Source organism: Vanellus vanellus (assembly GCF_965231255.1).
Source record: "Vanellus vanellus genome assembly, chromosome: 2".
Classification (NCBI taxonomy): domain Eukaryota; kingdom Metazoa; phylum Chordata; class Aves; order Charadriiformes; family Charadriidae; genus Vanellus; species Vanellus vanellus.
Genome location: NC_138906.1, coordinates 7330147 through 7350916, shown reverse-complemented (window position 1 = coordinate 7350916; position 20770 = coordinate 7330147). Strand labels below are relative to the sequence as shown.

Genomic DNA, 20770 nt, shown 5'->3' with positions numbered 1-20770 from the left:
TAGCACACAAATCCTGAATAAGGATACTGTATAAATGTATGAATGTCTTAAAAATATATGAAGTCCTTCTCTTCCACTGAAGGTGATATTCATGATGGGAACACAACCGCTGCTGGGTTGGGCCGTGCCGGGGCAGGAGAGAGGGGCAGTTAGAGGGAGGTGATGGACATAAAGCCACAGGCCTGCAAGTGAGATCTGCCGTTCCCAAGCTGTGCTCAGCAGACCTGTTATAGTGTCTTACATTACGCTTTTGTTGTTTAGGTAACATGGAAAGTTTGGGATCTTCTGACATTGATGAGTCAGATATTCCTAGTGGCTTGTTCCTGACCCGACGTATAACCTTGAGGTTGGAGCTGTGCCTCCTCCTCTGGCTCTCCCCACCTGCGCTAATCGGGATAACGACATTTGCTGCTGTTTGTAGAGCAAGCGCTGGCACGGAGAGCTGCAAAGTAAACCGGGATACTTTGCCGAGCTAGGATGCGGGAGGCTCCGCTTGTGGTTTTGGCCGAGAGCCGATGCGGGAGGTTGCACAAGGCTCGGTGCATCCTTTGTCTCAACTTCTTTAGGCAATATCCTCTTCAGGAAGAGACTACACGGTGAGGACCAGATGTATGTTAAGCCCTTGGGGCCATATTGAAATGCAAATGGAAATGAAATAGTGTGTTACTTCCAAGAGCAGTAATGGTGGTACAAAGATGAAAACGCTGTGTTAGTAGACTGTGCGTCAAAAGGGGATAGCTGGGTGTCAGCCCTGACGATGCTTTATCCTGTTGGGAAACCTGCATGCGATGCAATGTTGTATTTGGGGTTTTGAGGTCATTGTTACACCGATTATTTAAGCCTGGATGCATTTTTAGCTGGACTTTGTCTAAAAAATAAACATAGCCAGGGCTGTTTTCCAGTCATCAGCTAAACAGCCAGATCGAGGGCTTGAGTCAGCGATCCTTGCAAAACGTTACTGGCTGTCTTCAAAAAAATTTCCTAACACTTTTTGCTTTTGAAAACGTAATCGTGCATAAAGTGATGCATGTTATTTTTACTTCACAAACGATTCTGTTGCCTGGACCTTGTGTGTGTGTGTGTCTGTGTGTGTGTCTTGGCTCTGCTCCTCACTTGTGTGTATGGTGCTCTGCTTCCTACGTGCATCCCTCTGTGCCTGAGATGGCAACGTAAGATGGGTCTAGTCCTCTTCCAAGAATAAAAATTCTCTCCTTCTGAAAAACCAGTGGCACAGGGACAGGAGTTATATTTTTGCTACACTAGGGACGTGTGGCTTGTATCAGCACAGCAAACACGTAGTCCCTGTCCCTCTAGAAAAGCCTGCTGTAAACAAGGGGCTCCAGCTCTTGCTACAAGGCTTGTAGGTCTACCCTGGCTTTTGATTTGATCTGTAGAACTGCTTTTCAGTAGAAATGCCGGTATCATTCAGATTTTGCGGTGAGATAGCTAATCCCCATTAGTTATCCCGTGCTAGAAACGTGCCTTTTATGGCAAGGAAGCCGATATTTTAATTCATTGCTATGCGGAGATCAAAGGTGGTTGTGAGATGCCAGCTTGGACTGAGCACTATGCTGACTCCTTTCTGCTTAGATTTTTCAAAACTGTGTAGTGGCTTGTGGATACTTAATTTGAGACATTTTAAGCATTTTTTGTCCTCTCAAGAATCAGGCATGTTTTCAAGATAGCTCAGGCTGGCTGCCCTGCAGGAAAATCTTTACTCCCTTTGAAACTCTTGACCCACATCTTCTTCCAGAATACAGCCGGACAGGCATGGCGGCTTCCTCTGCTTCAGCTTAAAGGTCGCTTATGATGGGTTGTTAATGAATAATTAGTACTGCATGCTTCCTTCTATGTAGCAGGGGCATCCTTGCTACATAAAACATTAAAAATTTGTGAAGATGGGAAATACCAATGAACAGAGGAAAACCCCATGCAAAATCTCTGCCCATTGGGAAATGGATGCAAGTGTTGATCCGATGGGGAGCGGGGATGGGCTCTGGCATGGAGGAGCATGTGGAGGCATTGTGTCCTTCTCCCAGCAGCTGTTGGCTCCAAATGGCACTTCTGGGCTCAGGGCAGTTGTTCGAAGGGATTGGGTTCCTCAAATCCCAACATGAAAAGAAATGCAGACTGTCTGGATAGGTCAAATGGAAATCAAGAGCAAAGTCACAGTCAGTAACATACTATGTTTGGTTTACCAGTAGCTGCTTGGGTCTTGCAACAGTTGAAGTATTTTTAGATTATTTTTTTAGTTTGAAGACATTTAGTATGGGGAATGGACAATGGTCAGACTGGACCAGAACAAAAGCCCACCCTGCCCGGTGGCCTGACCCCATGTATTGCCAGAAGATGCCTAGGGAGGAATGGCAGAACAAGCAAGTGCACGTGGTTCTTCTTAAAACATGATGGGACATCTTCTGACAAGGAGTTCCCCACATCAGCTGCCCTTTGCTTGAAGAACCGCCTTCTCCAGGTTTGCTTTGAACAGAATCCCACCAGCTGTGATTGTTTCACTTATCATCACTTGTTGTTCAGCACTTATTTCACCCTTCATCACTTGTTTCACCCTTGCAAAGTAGGGGCCATCGTAGTGATGGAGGAGATCAGCAGTATTATTCTCCAGTCTTAATTCAGCATTAAGAAAAATGAATCTCTTAGTGCTCATCAGAGGTCCCAGGATAGCTAGAATGATAGGTTTTGTTTTTCTGGGGTTATTACATTAAAGAAAGTGAATCCTGTACTAGAGTATTTATATTGAAAAGCTTGAACTGTGACATGATACCCAGGGGAAATGCGTACATGTAGTGGTGGGCTAAACCCTCCTATACTCTTATCTTTGCTCCGACCTTAAAAAGAAAGATACGAAAGGTGAAGAGTTTCCCGTCCTTGTTGCTGCCTTGCCTGGGGCAGGTGTGTTCACCTGCTTGTCGGTGTGGAAGCCGATGGACGGTCCTGCACTCCATGAAAAGTTATCGAAAGCTTTGTTTGCTCTTCTCGGATAGCTGCAACACCTTACCAAAGTTCAGGGAAACTGGCTGAAGAGCACTGACGCCCGTGTGTTCAAACCTAGTGGGTAGCTTAGTGGTTTTATTGCTCAACCGGCTGCTGTCACACTGAAGCTTTTCACGTTGCCTTGGAATTTTTTATTATTTTATTTACAGAAAAATGGATTTTATTGGTGGTATGTCTTCCATTTTTGTTCCTGCTGATTAACAGGAGTGTACGGTAATGTTTCATATGGTACTTTTTTATTAGAGCGGTGGGAGTAGTTTGCACGCTTGTGTCCCTGGGTATATCTGAACAGAGGGAGGCAGTGAGAAGATGTGTTCAGGGTTGCAGTTTGCTTATCTCTGTGGAGCTGCCGGACCTCTGTGTGTGTGTTCCTGCAGGCACCTCTCTCATCTTGCAGCGGACATCATGCACACGGAGGTAAACAAGTGATTATTACATCTTGCTGATGAACCTCTTGAGGAGAAAGGAAATAGTTTGACTGCAGCCTAAAAAGATCATGTTGCAGGTTATGGAGGGAGTGTTTGAAAGATTTTTTGCGAGGTGGTTTAATCAAGGATGAAGTGGTCCTTGGTTGCCCTCTTACTGAAATGTGGAGGAGAGGGAAGAGAAAGAAATATAAAGTATCTTCAAGTTTTGAGATGGTTTGCTTGGTCAAGGTCAAGGTCTGACCTATTCTCTGATACCAGGAAAGGTCTCTCCGCTGAGTGTTCAGGTTAGTGGGGAGAGGAATTACATGAAATGGTTGCTTAGAAATTCAGCTAGATCTTACATAGCGCTTCAGACGTCAACGCCTTTTTATCTACAGGGAAACCAAGGCATGGCAAGTCGGGGCTGACTTGGGGCAGTTAGTGGCCTTGTGGTGGAATCATGATGGTGACTTTGGCAGCAGAGCAGTGCTGTGTGCTCTGGTAACACTCAGCATGATAGCATCACCACGGATCAAATGTCCTCTTGTCACCACAACAGTTGAACAATTGTGTAATCGAGGCTGGCAACCATATACTGTTGTTTTTCTTTCAGATACCCAACCGTCTCCATTGTAGAATCACAGAATGGTTTGGGTTGGAAGGAACCTTCAAAGATCATGTAGTCAACCCCCTATGCCCACGGGCAGGACATCTTTCACTAGATCAGGTTGCTCAAAGCCTCATCCAGCTTGACCTTGAATACTTGCAATGATGTGGCATCTGCAACTTCTTTGGGCAACCTGTTCCAGTGTCTCACCGCCCTCATAAAAAATCTCTTCCTTATGTCCAGTCTAAATCTGCCCTCTTTCAGTTGAAAACCGTTGCTCCTTGTCCTGTCCCTGCAGGCCTTGGTAAAAAGCCTCTCTCCATCTTTCTAGTAAGCCTTCTTTAAACATTGAAAGGCTGCGATAAGGTCTCCCCAGTCCCTTGTCTTCTCTTGGGTTCTCATCGCATTTCCAGTGATACATCCCTCTAAATACTTGTGGTGTCCCTGAAAGTGCCCAGAGAAGGGCCCCACCTCGAGCACGCTGTTCAGTTTTGGGCCCCTCACAACAAGACAGACATTGAGGTGTTGGAGTGTGTCCAGAGAAGGGCAAGGAAGCTGGTGAGGGGTCTGGAGAACAAGTCTGATGAGGAGCAGCTGAGGGAACTGGGGTGGTTTAGTCTGGAGAAAAGGAGGCTGAGGGGAGACCTTATTGCTCTCTACAGCTCCCTGAAAGGAAGTTGTTAGAGAGGTGGGGGTCAACCTCTTCTTGCTAGTAACACGTGACAGGAAGAGGAAATGGCCTCAGGTTATGCCAGGGGAGATTTAGGATGGATATTAGGAAGAATTTCTTCACGGAAACGGTTATCGAGCATTGGAACAGGCTGCCCAGGGAAGTGTTGGAGGCACCATCCCTGGAGGTATTTAAAAGATGTGTAGATGTGGTGCTGAGGGACATGGTTTAGTGGTGGTTCTGGCAGTGTTAGGTCATCGGTTGGACTAGATGATCTTAAATGTCCCTTCCAACCTAGACAATTCTATGATTCCATCTCCTTATTCTCATACATCAGCATGTGAATACGTGGGAGCAGCGTGAGAGATGGGCCTTGTGGAGATTCCCGCCTATCTGAGGTTAGGCAATTGTCTAGGACAACAGTACTGAATCTTAGAATATTACTTTATGTTGTTTTACGTAATATTGGAGCCTGGTCACCATGGGAACGGGCGTCTAAATAGAAAGTTGAACTGGAAGGGAATGTACCCAGTTTCTGTGGTGGAGCTGTTGAGCTCATGTCATCCAGAAAGCTCGGACACACATGGAGAGTAAGTGCTTCTCCTTCCATGCCATGTGCGCACTGTGGTCCAGTGTTTTAGCCTTCCTTATGGCTTGAGAAAACTATAAAACACCGGGAAGGAGAAGACCTGTCCAGGAGCATGCAATTATTTTATTGCTTTCCGCCTGTGAAACAGGCAGAGTTTCAACTTTCTAGGACAATCTACTCAGGAACATTTTTTTTTTCATAGTGGAATCCGGACACTGGTGAGTGCATGTGATCGAGATGAAAGCTAATAGGTGACTTTAACCCCCCCCCCCTTTTTTTTTTTTTGCATAACATCTCTTCAGCATCTCTTTTATAACTTGTCTTTAGAGAATCACTGCAGTTATCCAGCCTTTTCTTCCGTGCCTTTCATTATTGTAACAGAAACAATCACTGGAAATTGCATGATGGTATTGGATTGTGCTACATTCCTTCCTCAGGTCATTTGACGGGAGCGTTTTTCAATAGACCCAAAGGAGAAAGGTACATTTCTGTAAACATGAGACAAGTCCTAGATGTGCTGCAGCCACTTGGGAGAAAACTCCATTGTAAAAGAGGCTTTTAAAATTGCTCATGTGGGATTTGCCATTAAGAGCGTAAAGAGGGGAGAAATGGACTTCTGATTCGCCTGACAACTCGCTTCTCATCCTCCGAAGAATCTTAGGAATGTCTTTACTTCCTTTTGGAGGGCTTAAGGCTAGTGTGTGATTGCAAGGGCTAGAGAGTTGCTTTTCTTCCCACCTCCTTTCTCCTTGCTAAGTTCAGTTGCCTTCGCATGCTTAGACTGAAGCTTGTTAACTCTTGAAATACCAGTGTACGCTGGGAAAGAGGCTTTTAAAAGTCAGTGGTTTCTTCTTTTGCAAAGCTTGACCGATCCGAAGATCTAGGATGCAATGTAGAAGACCTCGCTTGCTTCAAGGAGTTATCAAGTATGTTTATACACACTGCTGTGGGCTGAATGGAGGGAGCTCTGCTTGGGCTGTGGTAACGCGTGCTTGTCTTTCATCAGCGTAACGCTGGCTGTAAATTGTGCTAGTGCTTGTTTGTGCACTGTACTTCAATCATATTCTTACCCTTTGAGCTAAAATGCCCCAGGGTGCGAGAGCACCAGTGATTGCTCCCGTGCTGGGGAATGCAGGTGGGACTGGCAGCTAAAATTTGCACGTTTTATTCTCTAGAAATATGGGAGTTTTGTCACACTGTATTTCGTATAATACGCAAATGGTCTTTGCCCAAAAGGGCTTAATTACCCATCAATACATGGAACCCTCGAGCATGCTACAGGGAGCCGTGGGCTTTGCTGTGACGCAGAGCTCTACGTGAAGACCTGGGCAATCATCCCCCGTGTGGTCCTGCAGCGTTTCTTCTTGCTGAAACCCTTGGTAGGAAGCAGAAGTTTGGCTTCCTCAGGTGAATAAAGTAGAGACCCCGGTTGGGATCAGCCAACAAATGTCGGTCATCACACTGGAACTGAGGTTTGAACTTACCTATCTGGTAAGATTTTCTCTCTGCCACTGCCTCCCCTTGGGCTGGCTGGCAAGGAGAAGCTCAGTGCCTGTAAAGCTACGGAGTAGAAAGGTAATCGTAGAAACCTGATTTCTAGATAGAGAGAATCATCGTCTACTGACAGAGTTATCAAATTAATTCTTCCCCGAGTTTCCCACTTGCTCATGTAATCTGCTGATTAAGTGAGTCATCTCTATGGTGTATTTGAATTTGGTTCGATGATGGAGTTTAAAACAGTGATGTTGAACCCTGTCCCACAGTTTAGAGTGATTGTGCTTTTTTATTTCCTTTCTTCTTCCACCCTGTTGAGAAAACTGCCCAACTCCAAGCTTTGATTATTCACGTGGAAAAGGGTGACAAGAAGACAAACAAACATCATTTAGTTCTTGGGGGCACGCTTTCCTGATGCTTGACCTTTTGGACTTCCAACATCTTCTTGTCCATTTACATGCATTACAGTTTTTCCAATTACCAGTGAATTAAATTTGGAATTGTGGTATTTGGAAATGTCAAGCAGAATCAATAGAAAAGCACTTGGGGCCCAATCTTAGTAGACTCAGCACATTTTAAAGCGTATTTGAAATGTCCCCGCTGATAAATCTCAGGGGACCACGTGTAGATTATGAATTGAGGTGCCGCCTTTTGGGTACCAAAGTGGTCTGTGGCTCTCCAGGTGGGCTGTGGTGTGTTAGGAACACATCAGTCTCTCCCTGGAGAAGACCGTAGAACTCTGAAAAGCATTTCTGCTGGTGGCAGCGGCATGGCAGGATGAGGACTGTGGGATGGAGCAGGCACACGTGAAAGAGCTGGGAAAGGTATTGCCGCGTGGTTATTGCTCTTCCTTAAATCTCTGCTCTCCACAAGGAGATGCTCCCGTATCCTCATCCCTTTGCCTGGAAGGAAATTTCTTTTGTAGGATTGCTTTGAAAGCTTTTCAAAACTTCTATGTGTGTGGGGAAAATATTTATGAACATACGTGATTTCACTTCCTCCTCCCATGCTCTTTGGAGACCTCATGCTGGCTCCCGAGGAGAACGGGAGAGAACAAATGATTATGTTTGAAATGTCATTTCAGAATTCGCTGCATATTTTGCTTAGTGATTTGTGGTATCTGGTCAAAATCTGCCCTCTCTTCGATTTTTAGGAGTGTAATTGGAAATATCTTAATCTTGTCATTAAACTCTCATTTTTCCAACACTGAGGCTGCAAAGTTTGGGGGCTGAGACAACCTTCTCAGTAGCTTATTTGCGCAGTGCTTAGCTCATGAGGGTCCATTTTTCATGCCAGAGAGTAGTCATTGCTGTTACAAGCCAAATAAATGGTCTGCTTAATGCTTTTATAAATGCATACCTCAAATTTAAGAAAAAAAATATCCAAATAACTATATGCTTATTTGAAAACTCATGATCTGGGGGGGAAATGCAACACCTCCTCTATGGAAATGGAGCAAGGCATTTTCTTGGTGTAGTGGTGCAAAGGAAGCCAGGAGATGTCTCCTAATGTGCAGAGTGGACGGAGGAGCAGTCGGCGTTCTCCTGCTACGCTTGTGGCCGAGGTCCTGCACAAGGCGGCATCCTCGGGGACGGTCACACACCGAGAGCCAACAGCTCGGCATCTCGGGAGGTTTGGCCGGGCGGGCTGCAGCTTCCCGCGTTCTCCTCGGCCCCGCGCCGCGGGTGGTCGGTGGCAGGCACCTTCTTGGATGCGTAACTTTCTGTTCATCAAGGCTGACTTGGTTTTGGTTTTATCCTCGTGGATGTAGCGGAAGAGTGTGTATCTGTATTTAAAAAGAAAAAAAAAAAAAAGAAAGAGAAATTGGGCCTTTTTTGTGTGTTATTACTAATCCAGTTTGAGCGCTGCTGTCCAAATTGCCTCGTTTGTGACCCAAAGTGCATTTAAACATGAACTGCAGAAGCACCACCGCATTAAATGCTTTTGATTGATCTCCCTGATGGTTTTATTAAAGAACTAAAACCTTTTTGGGGGGAGACAGATACAGTTAGCGAGGCGAAGGGAAAAATTCTAATTACATTTTGGCTTTGTCCTTAACTGAAATGCTACAAAATAGGATTTTTCTAATGGATAACTAAAATGATCTCTTCTTTAAATAAAATATAGAAATGACCAGCTGAGTTCAAGTCAAAAATGCACTGCTTCCAAAAATTGATTAACTGCTGGCAACGTTGCTGTCCTGCCGCACACCAGTCCAGCCAGTGACCTGGCCAAACCTCCTTGGATCGCTCTGCCTGGCCAGAGGAATGATTTACTAAACCTTTTCCTGAGTGATCCTCCCCTTTGGGCCAAGAGATTAATCTCATCAGTTCTGTGTGTGTGTGTGTACATTCAGTATTGCACTAAATCGAATAACGCCGTCATCTCACTCAGCTCAGTCTTCCCTAAACAGGAATCTGCCTGGTGTTACGGACTTGTAAGGAGCTGGGATGCTGCATGTCCTTCTCCGGATCCTTCTTCTATCCACCCTATTCCACTTGAAATACCAGGGAAATTATTCAGAATTAAACCTTTATTGCGTCCTTTCCCCAAGCTGGTAGTAATGACTCTTAAAACACGCTCCCTATATTTTACAAAACAGGTTTCGCTAGCAATTTGGGGGAAAATTCTAATAAAGATCTAATTCTTTTGAATAATTTCCTTGTTATCTTTTACTGACTTAAGCCCAAGTTAAAAAAGAGATATATGGGGGGGGGGGGGGGGGGGTTGCTACACAGATGTCCGTGGAAGCTGTGAAGTGTGAGTCATGGTGTGAATATAGAAGCCCTGAGTTGTCATCCCTGGTGAGCAGGGAGGATGTATTTCTTAATATTAAAGTTCCTTTTTTAATTTTAAAAGAAAATGACTTAAAGCCTCCTGTCCTTTTGAGACTGGTTGTCAATGGCATCATTGCAGGTTACCATGGCAATATATGCTGAGATAATAGATTAACAGCCATTGATTGACTAGAAAACTTAGAGCTCTTTTATCGTGGGATATGCCAAACGTATTGACAGAAAACAGAATTCCAAGTAATATCCTCCCTTGGCGTTACACCGGTGCCGTTCTCGATGCTGCATGGGCCTGGTTTTACCTCATCTGGCTTAAGAACCAAAACATTTTGCAATAGTTGATGCTCTACTGATTTTTTTTAATTTTTTTTTTAATTAGCCAGGTCACTTCATCCCGGCTAGAAGGGGCAAGCCCTGGATATTTGATGGCTCTGTGCCTGGGTGTACGCTGGCCATGGGGGTCTCCAAAGGCAGGGTGAAGTTTTGGGTCATTTCTGTTACATGGGGCTCATCTCTGTTATGTGGGGCTCCGCCATTTGAAGGCTTTTTCGTGAAAGAACGGGGGATACAAGGAAGGAGTCTTTAAATGCTCCGTGCTCAAGAAGGACAGGGAACTGCTGGAGAGGGTCCAGCAAAGGGCTACCAAGATGATTAGGGGACTGGAACACCTCTCTTATGAAGAAAGACTGAGGGAAATGGGTCTCTTTAGTCTGGAAAAAAGACGGTTGAGGGGCAACCTGATCCATGCTTATAAATACTTAAAGGGTGGCTGCCAGGGGGATGGGGCCAGGCTCTTTTCGGTGGTGCCCAGTGAGAGGACAAGAGGTAACGGGCACAAACTTGAGTATAGGAAGTTCCACCTAAACATGAGGAGGAACTTCTTTACCTTGAGGGTGGTAGAGCACTGGAACAGGCTGCCCAGGGAGGCGGTGGAGTCTCCATCTCTGGAGACATTCAAAACCCACCTGGACGCGTTCCTGTGCAACCTGCTCTAAGGTGGCCCTGCTCTGGCAGGGGGGTTGGACTAGATGATCTCCAGAGGTCCCTTCCAACCCTATGATTCTATGATTCTATGATTCTAAATCCTCAGGTACAGTTACGTACTTAACCACAAATGTCATCGCTAGTTTGATGCTTTGCCTAAAAACATATTTAGACCCTATTTTTTAAGTACGGCAGGAATGAAATCACACCGCTTGGGGAATAAGTGCTGGAGTAACGCTTACTAATTGCAGATTCATTATCGGCTCTGTAGAGATGCAACTGGGTGGTCTCTCCAGAGCAGCATTTTCCAAACTTTCCCAGTTGCGAGCTTTCCCTCTGGCTTGATTTTGGGATCCGAAACGCTAGCAACAGCTATTTGAGTTTCTTTAATTTGCTGGTCCTGCACATAACTTCTGGGCGGGGGTCCACGAGAGGGAGTGCTGGGGGGCAGCAGCCCTCATTCCCTGCCTTTCCCTCCTCCCCAGTGCCTCCCAGTGTGCCCTACGCATGCTTGGATCGTGGTCCACCCCCCACTGAAGGATGTGCCAAAATGCAGCCCCGGGTTCGGAGGCGGCTGGTTTAGCATCCCCGCAGGCGCTGAGCGATGGGAAGGGGCGGGCGTGAGCCAGCGCAGAAGATGCTGGGCTGCAAGGTGAGCACCCAGCAGCCTCTTATTTCCCAGCTCTGCTCAACCATGGCGTGGTTTGAGGGATGGCTCTTGAAAACAAACCCAAACCTCAAACAAAGGGCCCGACTTTCATAATCACACATGCAAGAATGCATCCGCAGTTGCTTAATTGCTACATGCAATTACCCTCCAAATTAGAGGGCAATTACCCCAATTCAGTGTACAATCTCTGTCATTTTATATTATAAAATTACATGTACAAATAGCTATATAGGGACATAACTAAGTGTTTGCAAATAACTTCAGTTGCATACACAGTTTCATGTATAAAGCCCGGTGGTTTTGACAGTTAGGCAAACAGACTGTCTGGTACATCACTCAGTGTTTATGCAGACTATTTTGACACATCCCATCTTTTCGTATATACTTTCATTTTAGGTTTTAAAAAGGGGACAGGCAGAGATAAAGAGCTGAGATTTATAGCAGCCTTCAGCCTTGGGGAAGATATTCCCTATGTATCTAATTATGAGTTTAGGAGCCCAGCAACTGCTAACACCTAGACCCAGAGTTGCTACACTGGATCTTGGCTATAATTTAGCAGCTGTTGGATAATGACACAGCCTCGGTGATCTGTCGGCAGCTCCAAATTAGGAGAGCAGAGTTTAGTCTCAGATCAGCAGCGAGGTCCCATGCCTCAGCAGGCTGAAGTCCTTCAGTTCAAGAGGACCCTTTTTAATGAGCTCCCTCTGTGCCTCGCAACTCCCAAGTAGAGGAGAGAGGTCTCCCCACGTCGCATGGTGCTTCGACTGCTCTTCTCATCATTACATGCCTCGGATAGGTGCTGGGGGTCTTGCTCGGCCGAAACCCAGTGATGCTTCAGTCATTTGGAGCAGAAAATTGACCCAGGGGAGTCGGCGTAATGATAGTTTCTCAAGGCTGAAGTCAAAAAGTTGACTTCCACCCCAAAAATGGGTGGTGGCGGGTAGACTCCCGCTGCCTTCATGATGTGTTGGGAGTTATTTGGGCTTGGGGGTGTTTTGCATAAAGGTATTTGTGTGTGGCTTTTGTTTGAGGAAGGTGTTGGGAGAAGCCACTCTGCGTCATCTCCAAAGTGCTGGGTGGATGCAGTGGGATGCCAGAAACCCATCTGCTCCAGCAATTCTGCCTTTGACTTTGATTTCAAACAGGACTTCAGACTTCATTCCTTAAATGACTATTTGTGGATCGTGGTATTAAAACGTTTATTGTTTTTGCCCGGCTGCTGACACGAGGCTCTTTTCCATGGAGAGAACCGGAGCTGGTAGCAGGCTGCTCTGCTGGAGATGCCAGGCTGCTGCCCGGCATGCGTGCCCCTGTTTTGCTTGCTCAGCGTTTTCTGCAAAGCGCTGAACGTGCAGCGAGCCGGGTCTGCCTGCGGTAGTTTCTGCAGACACGGTTGAAACATCTCCCCTGCAAAATGCACACGTGTGGCAGGGGCCAGCAGGTCCCACCAGCGTTTGTACTTCTTGCCTGTACCTCATGGCAGTCCATGCTGGGTAGGAAACAGCTTTTTTCCCAACTTTTGCTTTGTGCCTGGGGGAGTTGGGTTAGGTGGGAGGGGAATGGGGGGCACAATGAATTAAACCAAGTTCCGACAGCGATCTTCAAACACTTGCTTAGCAAATGTTTTATATCTCGTTCCGCCCAAGTCCTGTTGACTTTCTGCCAAAAGCTAAGCAGTTCCCCGGTATGTTTATTTTCCACCCCACATGAGAGGGTGTCCTTTCCAGGCAACGGCAGCAAATGAAGGAGGTCAGGAGCTTTCCTACCATGTACCGATGCTGGAATGAGGGAGACAGCAAGAGCATTGTGGGGAGGGAAGGGCAGGACAGGACCGGGAGGATACAACCCCTCGATCTGAGATTTTTGACTGCGCCTAAAGGCTTTTGTTTCAGGAAAGCCTTTTTATGGCCAAAATTAATTCTGTCCCTTCCCTCAGCTGCTGCTTTGGTTCAACACCTCCCTTGGGCCAGGTTGTGCTGCTGGGCATTGAGGGAAGCCCACTCAAGTCCAACCCAACCCTTCTTCTGCTGATGCATTAGCTGTGGCCAGGGAAGGAAACAAGCGCTTCCTGCCCCTATTTGGGGGCAATACCCTCCCATTTTCGTTGCAACTTGAAATGAGAAGCAGGACATGGTTGATCTGTGCCTCTTCTACCTCTGTTGCTCTGCAGAAGTGTCCAACTTGTTTTTTCTTATAGACCTCTGGTGGCCTTGGGGGAATGGGCGCTTCCATACCCATTGCCCAAGGGGGGAAGAGGAGGCAGGAAAACCCACATGGCTTCCCAGAGATCATAGAATCATAGAATGGTTTAGGTTTGAAGGGACCTTAAAGACCATCCAGTTCCACCCCCCCTGCCATAGATAGGGACACCTCCCACCAGCCCAGATTGCTCCAAGCCCCATCCAACATGGCCTTGAGCACCTCCAGGGATGAGGCAGCCACAGCTTCTCTGGGCAACCTGGACCAGTGTCTCACCACCCCAACAGTGAAAAAATTCTTCCTAATATCTAATCTAAACCTGCCTTCTTCCAGTTTGAAGCCATTCCTCCTTGTCTTATCACTTCATGCCCTTGTAAAAATTCCCTCCCCAGCTCCCCTGTAGGCCCTTTAGGTACTGGAAGGGCTCAATATGGTCTCCCCGGAGCCTTCTCTTCTCCAGGCTGAACAACCCCAACTCTTTCAGCCTGTCCTCACAGCAGAGGTGCTCCAGCCCTCTGATCATCTGTGTGGCTTCCTTTGGACCCTCTCCGACAGGTCCATGTCTTTCCTATGTTGGGGGCTCCAGAGCTGGATGCAGTACTCCAGGTGGGGTCTCACGAGAATGGAGTAGAGGGGCAGAATCACCTCCCTAAATGCAGGAGCAGAGCTCAGGTTTCCTCCTCTTAGTCACCACCATCCCACTGTTCTCCCTCAAAGGGACAAACCCCCGTTTCAGTTCCCCCCCCCCCCCTCCCTTCAGCTGAGGGTTTGAACGCAGCGAGTGCGGGTCAGGCAGTTAGCTACAAACTTTGGTCTCTGCATGATCCATTACAGAGCGAGGTGTGAGTCTTTCTTGATGAGCTAAAGCAGCAGGTAAATTGCCACCCAGTCCTGGAGCTGTGCCCCTTCCTGCTGAGTCCATCTTGGGCACAAACATGAGGGTTTCTTGCAGTCCTGAGGCCCCAGCGGGATGAGGATCCTCACCGAACGGCTTTTTAAAAAGAGCTGAAAGCGGGTAGGAAACAAGCAAGTTTTTAAAGTGTCTCCTTAATGCAAGCATCCGTAGGAGCTGTTTTAAGGCAAACATACATATATTTAGTCATCCAAGACTTTATACGTGCTTTTGTTCAACTCATCTAAACTTTGACAGTGGGGAAAAAACCGCGAAAGGCCTTTTTCCTGGCGCGGTTGCTGTTTGCCGAGTTGGGTTTGCGTGTTTGCAAGCAGATCTTAGTCTTCAGCTGAAACTTGTTCCAGAAAAGACAACTGTCTTGGGGGAAGGGAGCCTGGGCTCAGCACGGGATTTAGCAGCCTCGGTTTGCTGGTCCCAGAGCCGCTAAAGCTCCTGCTTCACATCTTTTTAACATTCCCTTTTTCAAAGCACGGTGGAAACATCAGATCTCACCGCAACTCTGTGCGTTGCATTGGCCTTCGTGGCAGGCGGAGAAAACAGCGGCTACAGAGTATTGCTGGAGGTTAAGAGACGGAGGTGGCTGAGCCAGGATTAGATTTTGGGGCTGCTTCCCAGGCAAATGGTTCATTAAACCTTCCCGCTTTCTGGGAGATGGGGTTGGGGTGGAAGAGGAAATCCCCACCTGGAGCAAAAGCAGGATTTGGTTCAGGATGATGGAAATAATGCATTTCGAGGACTGGACAAGAAGGTGATAGTGAGTATTAGCTATCAGGTATCAGCTGGAAACCATGTGAAGTATTACAGTGGAGCTAAAATATTTACTCATTCCTTTATAAACAGAAAGATATTGCCCTTCCCACACGCAAGACAATGCTCCTTCCCTTTCCTTTCCTGCTGATCTAACGAGTATTTAGCAAAAATGCTTAATCTGCCCTAACAAAGTGTGGTGTAAGTATCAAGAGAACAAATATCAAGCCTTTAACAAGAAGCGTCAATATTGACACTGTTCTGTGTTGAGGGATATTGGTAGGTTGTTTTTATTATAGTAAGCAACTTGTCAGAGGAAAACTCAGATGGAGCTTTGCAAGTGCCGATAAAACCTGCAGGTGCTATTGAAATTGAGCTCTTGTTCGTGTGTGCTTTGAATATAATTTCCAGTTTCAGAAGTCAGCTTTATGACTTTCTCATAGCCCTCCTGCCTTTCAGTCTCTCCCACGATGCGGGTTAAACTTTCTTCCCGAAAAAGAGTTATTGAAGGATTAAACACCTCTTCAACTTGCAAAGAGATCTTCCCAGACTGAGGAGTTTGCTCCATACCAGAATACTTACCCATCGCTGAGTCAGGGGGTCAGTAGCAGGAGTAGGTTGGACACATCACCCCTAGCTTGTGTAGAAACCATGGTTTCTCCTGCTACCTTCTTGCGGTTCCACTTCTGCTCTGTCCCAGGTCATCTGCACTCCTTAGATGACATCTGTTGGCAGCAGAAGGTTGATTCCCTACAGCAGATCACTCTACGTTCAATAGCTTGAATGCAATCTCTAGCTCAAGCGCCATCTCTGAAGTGCTTTCCATGAACTGCAAAATTGGAGGTGAATCTTGCCACCAGGTAACAGCTTGGAGACTTGGCAACTTGAGGACTTGCGGGCTGTGGAAAGGCAGGTCAGGCCCAGCTTCCTCCTCACTTGGGGCAAGTCGTTTAATCTTGGCATGTTGGATCTTCAGTTGGAAGTAGTATTCCTTTCTCTGGCTGGATTTTGTGAGGGTACTTGCATCAGTGGTGGATGGGTGTTCAGGTATGGAAACGATGAAGCTATAGAAGGTATTGGGGGCCTGGAGCTGGTGCCTGTGCCCAAGCTGGGTGTTTTCTCTGTTGGCTGTAAGCCACTCACTGCTCAGAGTCTTATGAAGACTGAGTTGCATCGCCTTGTAGAGACCTTTCAGAAGTGGCTGTTTTGCCATGTTGAGTGGGAATCACAGGCTGGGCTGCATTTAGGGCGTCCAGACATGGCCCTGACTGCCTTAACCTCAACGTTAAAGGATGCACGGCCTTTGGAGAAGATAAAGTCATGAAAATACCGCAAAATTTTCCAGCCAGAAACTTAGTTCTGCACTTTGCAAAGGTCTGGCTATTCCGGGAGCGCAGCACTTTCATTTCACCATCCTGTGGGACCCATTCGTGTTTTCTACCCAGTTGTCAACACATTTTATTGGGATACCTACATTTTCCATGATTGCAATCCATCAAAATAATGGCCTTGCCTTCAGTTGGGTAATCCCAAAGAGAGATGGCTGCAGGGCGCCTCAGGATTTACATAATCACAAGCTTCATGGTACCTTTTCTGGGGGTCTGCTTAGATGTTGTGTGTTTGTTTTATTCTTCTTCTCATTTTAAACTAATCCTCAAAATGCTGCAAAGTAGAATATTTCCAAATGAAGAGAGGATTTCTAAGGCTTAGGACAAAACAGGTCACCTGCAGATACAGGTGTTCCCTTACTTGACTCTGTTTTTAATGGATGTGTCTGTAACGGTGTTTCAGTTCTGTGCCATGGTGGCCGTGTGGGAATTGTTTTACTTGGGGCAGTAGGAACTCCTCAGTCCTTTGGTACAAGGCTCTAATGGGGAAAAGACTCACAGGGTATTGATACTCCTTTGTTTGTGGTGGCCAAACATCTGTTTGGGGTGACCAGAGTTGTTCGGGAAACAAAGTTGCTTTTTGCTGGTGGTCTTGTTTGGGTGGAGAGGCAGCGTGAGCTTGGCATTTATTGTATGGAGACTTATCCAAATAAGCCTGAACTGTGATCTAAGTGAGTAATAGTCCCTCCTGTGCAGGATGAATATTATCTATTCTCAGTTACATCCTACCAGTGTAAGAAACCATTTATTTTAAGATGCTGTTTCCTGAAATAGTGGTGGAGAGGGAGAGTAACTCTTGTGTGACATTCCAGCAAGCGGCAAGTAGCACCTTGGGAGGTTATCTTTCCTAAACAGGGTGTCTATGGCTAGAAAGTACTGGATATGAGTTGTACATCCCCCCCCTTTGGGTTCTATGGTTGAAGCACTGGCCGGAGGAGACCTTGTGGAGGTCTCAGCTGAGCTCTTGACTTCCCTGTGAGCTCCTGTTGTGAGCCTAGGCAAACCTGACCTCTTTGTTCCCCACCTCAGACCAGCAGAGGAGAATAACCCTCCACACCGTGCTGAAGCTCACAACGATGAGCTGCTCAGCTCCCAGGGAGGCAAATGTGTGCATCACCTAAAGCATAGCCGCGTGGAGATGTGTCTCCTGGGATCCGTTTCTGATTTTGCTTCAACGTACTTGGGGTTTGCATTTTGCTTCAGGCCCAGGCCATGGGGAGGCTGAGACAAGGGAATGCATTTACTACAATGCCAACTGGGAGTTGGAGAAGACCAACCAGAGCGGCGTGGAGCGCTGCGAGGGGGAGAAGGACAAGCGGCTCCACTGCTACGCCTCCTGGAGAAACAACTCGGGCTCCATCGAGCTGGTGAAGAAAGGCTGCTGGTTAGATGACTTCAACTGTTATGACAGGTAATAGCCTAACTGTTTTTTCTGAATACAGGTTTAATTGTTCCTCTAAGTGCAAAGGCTCATGATTTTTGCATCGAGGAAAAGAAAGCAAGTCCAAGTCAATTGGCCCGTTCATCCCCTGTAATTACTCCTGTTGCTAATGCAGCGCTCAGAATTGTCACTTATCTGTCTTGACTTTCTAAATAAAAGCTGCAAAAGGCGCTTTTAGGATTTTTTTGTTGTTGTTGTGGTTTTTTTTTCCTTAGCAAAGCTTTGATAATTCTGGCATGCGTTGAGAAACGTGTCCTGTACCATCAAATGAAGAGCAATATGTTCTTCCAAGAGCATTTGGCGATACAAAGGAAAACTTGGAATCATTCAGAGCTCTCTAGAAAAGCACAGATATCTGGGGGTGTTTAGAGGTTGAGATATTCTGGCGTTTGTGATGTTGCAAAAAGTTTCATTGTTGTTTGGCTGAGTTAAGAGACGGGCCAGGAGAAAGAGGGGGGCAGCAAAAGCAATAGGCGTGTTTGTGTGTCGCTGCCTGTAGTGAGTTGAAAAGGAGTGAGGTTATGCAGTACGAAGGCTCCAGCCTCATTTAAGAGCTGGGAAAATAAACTAGTCTTTTCTCATTTCCCTCAGTGCAATTCTACAGAAGGGAAAAGAATTGCAGCTAAAGAAAATAGCCCTCTGAAGTTTCGGTTTAAAAGGACAATGTTCAGTAGCTCTAGACTCAGTTTCCGTTAAAGAGAACCAAACCCCAATGACCGACCAACCAACCCAAACCCAACCGTTTCAATAAGGATTAACACAACATGGAATGCAAGGATTTTTCTTGATATAACACCAATGTAGGTTGATCTCACCTTTGTGCAATTCCCAGCTGCGCATCTTTGTAGCTTCTCATTCCAAAAGTTTTAGGACGTCGGGTCCGAAGCTGTGGGGCTTAAGCTGGGACTAGATTTGTCCCACGGCTGGAGAGTTTTCTCCCCATACACTGTCCCTGCTTTTGTGCCCGTTCTCTTCACTTATCCCCACTGTGAGTCGTTCCTCATCTTCATTCTATTATTAGCGCCGGGGTTACTTTCCCACCACACCTATTCCCTTGCCAGTTGCGTAGCCAAGCTCTATATATAGTTAAATTTTTATTCTTTCCCCGATAAATCAATCCTCCTTGGCCCATTAGTCATCTTAATGCCGATCCTTCTGAGAACAGAAGGTCACTCTAGTTTCCTACTTCCAAGCAGAAGTGTTTACTGTAAACAGATTTCTCCTTTCAGTGCCTGCTCTTGTATACAGTGACACTTGTATTGTCACTGAGTGTCTCTGTGCAGGGATGTAGTGGTTCTTAAACTTTGTCATAATGTGTTGCTCTGTTACAACAGTAAAAAGTTTCCAGGGCTCCTCACATGCCTTTTTGCAGCCCTGGGGTTGAGCATCCATTATCCTGCAGCCTGATTCTTCAAAGCCGCAGTTCCAGGGCAAAGCTAAAAGATCTTCTGAGAATTAACAAACAGTACAAGTGTTGAAAGCAACATTTGAAATAAAGGTTAGCTTTAATTAAATAAAGGTTGTTTAAATGGAGTCTTTTTTTTTTTTCCCCCTTCCCTTGAGTGCCTTCAGCAGTCTTTCATGCAGGTAGTGTTGCATCCCAAGGTGGCAAAAATGGCTAAAAAGATGATTTTTCAATCGACGGTGCTGTGCTGATGCCCTTTCTGTCTCTGTCTTCAGCACCTTTGGACCCTGAGGTCCTGGGTGCAACCTCAAGAGGTGCACCTGTACCTGTATCTGCAAGTGTCCCCTGCGTGCGGGGCACGGTGAAAATTTCAGAAGTGCAAGGGTTGGGACGCTGAGGGTGATGGCTCCTTACTCTGTTCTTTATCTTAAGGGAACAAGAACGTGCCATATGTACATTTAAGGCTATAGGAAAAAGGTAGTGTTTCAAAATCGACTTGTGTGCTCTTCCTTTATTTACACAGCCCCACCGGAGAGGTCGTGGTCACGTTGCCTTGAAGAGCACGTGAACCGCTACGAAACATGCCCTCGCTGCCATAGAAAAATGTGTCATTCTCTCCCACTGTCTCATTTGTAATATTTGCTAAGTATAACATGTCATATGTACCTGGATGGCTGCCCTGCGCGCACACCAACTCAAAGACAGGGATAATGAATTGCAGATGTGGAGCAGGCTGTTTTCGCTCATTAGCTTGATTTCTTAACCAACAGATTTAGCAAAGGATATGTGTTTTCTATTGAAGACTCCAATACCGATGCTGTTAAATCCAAACGGCTTGTTATCTGATTTCACGAAAAAGCATCTGGAAAGATTGCTTAACTTGTTGAAACATCTTTGTTCATTTGAATAAGTCAAATAGCTGTTTTTTTTTTTCTTTGAAGTTTGAAAAAATAAAAGCCTGCAAAACAAACCAAGTGCTTCCCAGCTGAGACCTTACATGAGACATTTCGGCTATAGCCGCTGTTTTTTTCCCCCCAAAGGAATAAAGCACCAAAACCTGCCCTGCGTTATGACTGAAGAGAGCCTTTTCCGTTCTTCTTGGGGCAGTATGTCAGTGATACCACAGAAAGGGAGGCTTGGCATGGGTTCATAAATGAGTAATAATGTCAAACACATATGATTGTTTTGCTACTTCCTCCGAGTGGTCAAAGGAAGGAAGTTATGCATATAATTTAGCTGGGCTTCAGGAAATAGTTTGATACAGTTCTCTGCGGAGAGCAGCTCTGCATCCCGAGTAGCTAAAAGCAGAGGGTACCGTAGCTAAAGGTGGCGGGGAAGGGAAGCAGGCATTGAAGGAGGAGAAAGAAAGGACTGCTAGAGCACGGCAAAAATCACTGCACGTCTCTTTTGGCATTGATCTGTGGGAGAGAGAGGATGTGTGGAAGTGGAGTT

General features: G+C 46.2%; 1 protein-coding gene across 1 annotated transcript in view; it reads left to right on the top strand.

Moving 5' to 3' along the window:
* Positions 1 to 20770, top strand: part of ACVR2B (activin A receptor type 2B) — a 101844-nt gene that overhangs the window by 64742 nt on the left and 16332 nt on the right. Inside the window, exon 2 of the mRNA XM_082479036.1 lies at positions 17676 to 17883. Coding sequence (XP_082335162.1) covers positions 17676 to 17883 — 208 coding nt within the window. The remainder of the gene's footprint in view (positions 1 to 17675; positions 17884 to 20770) is intronic.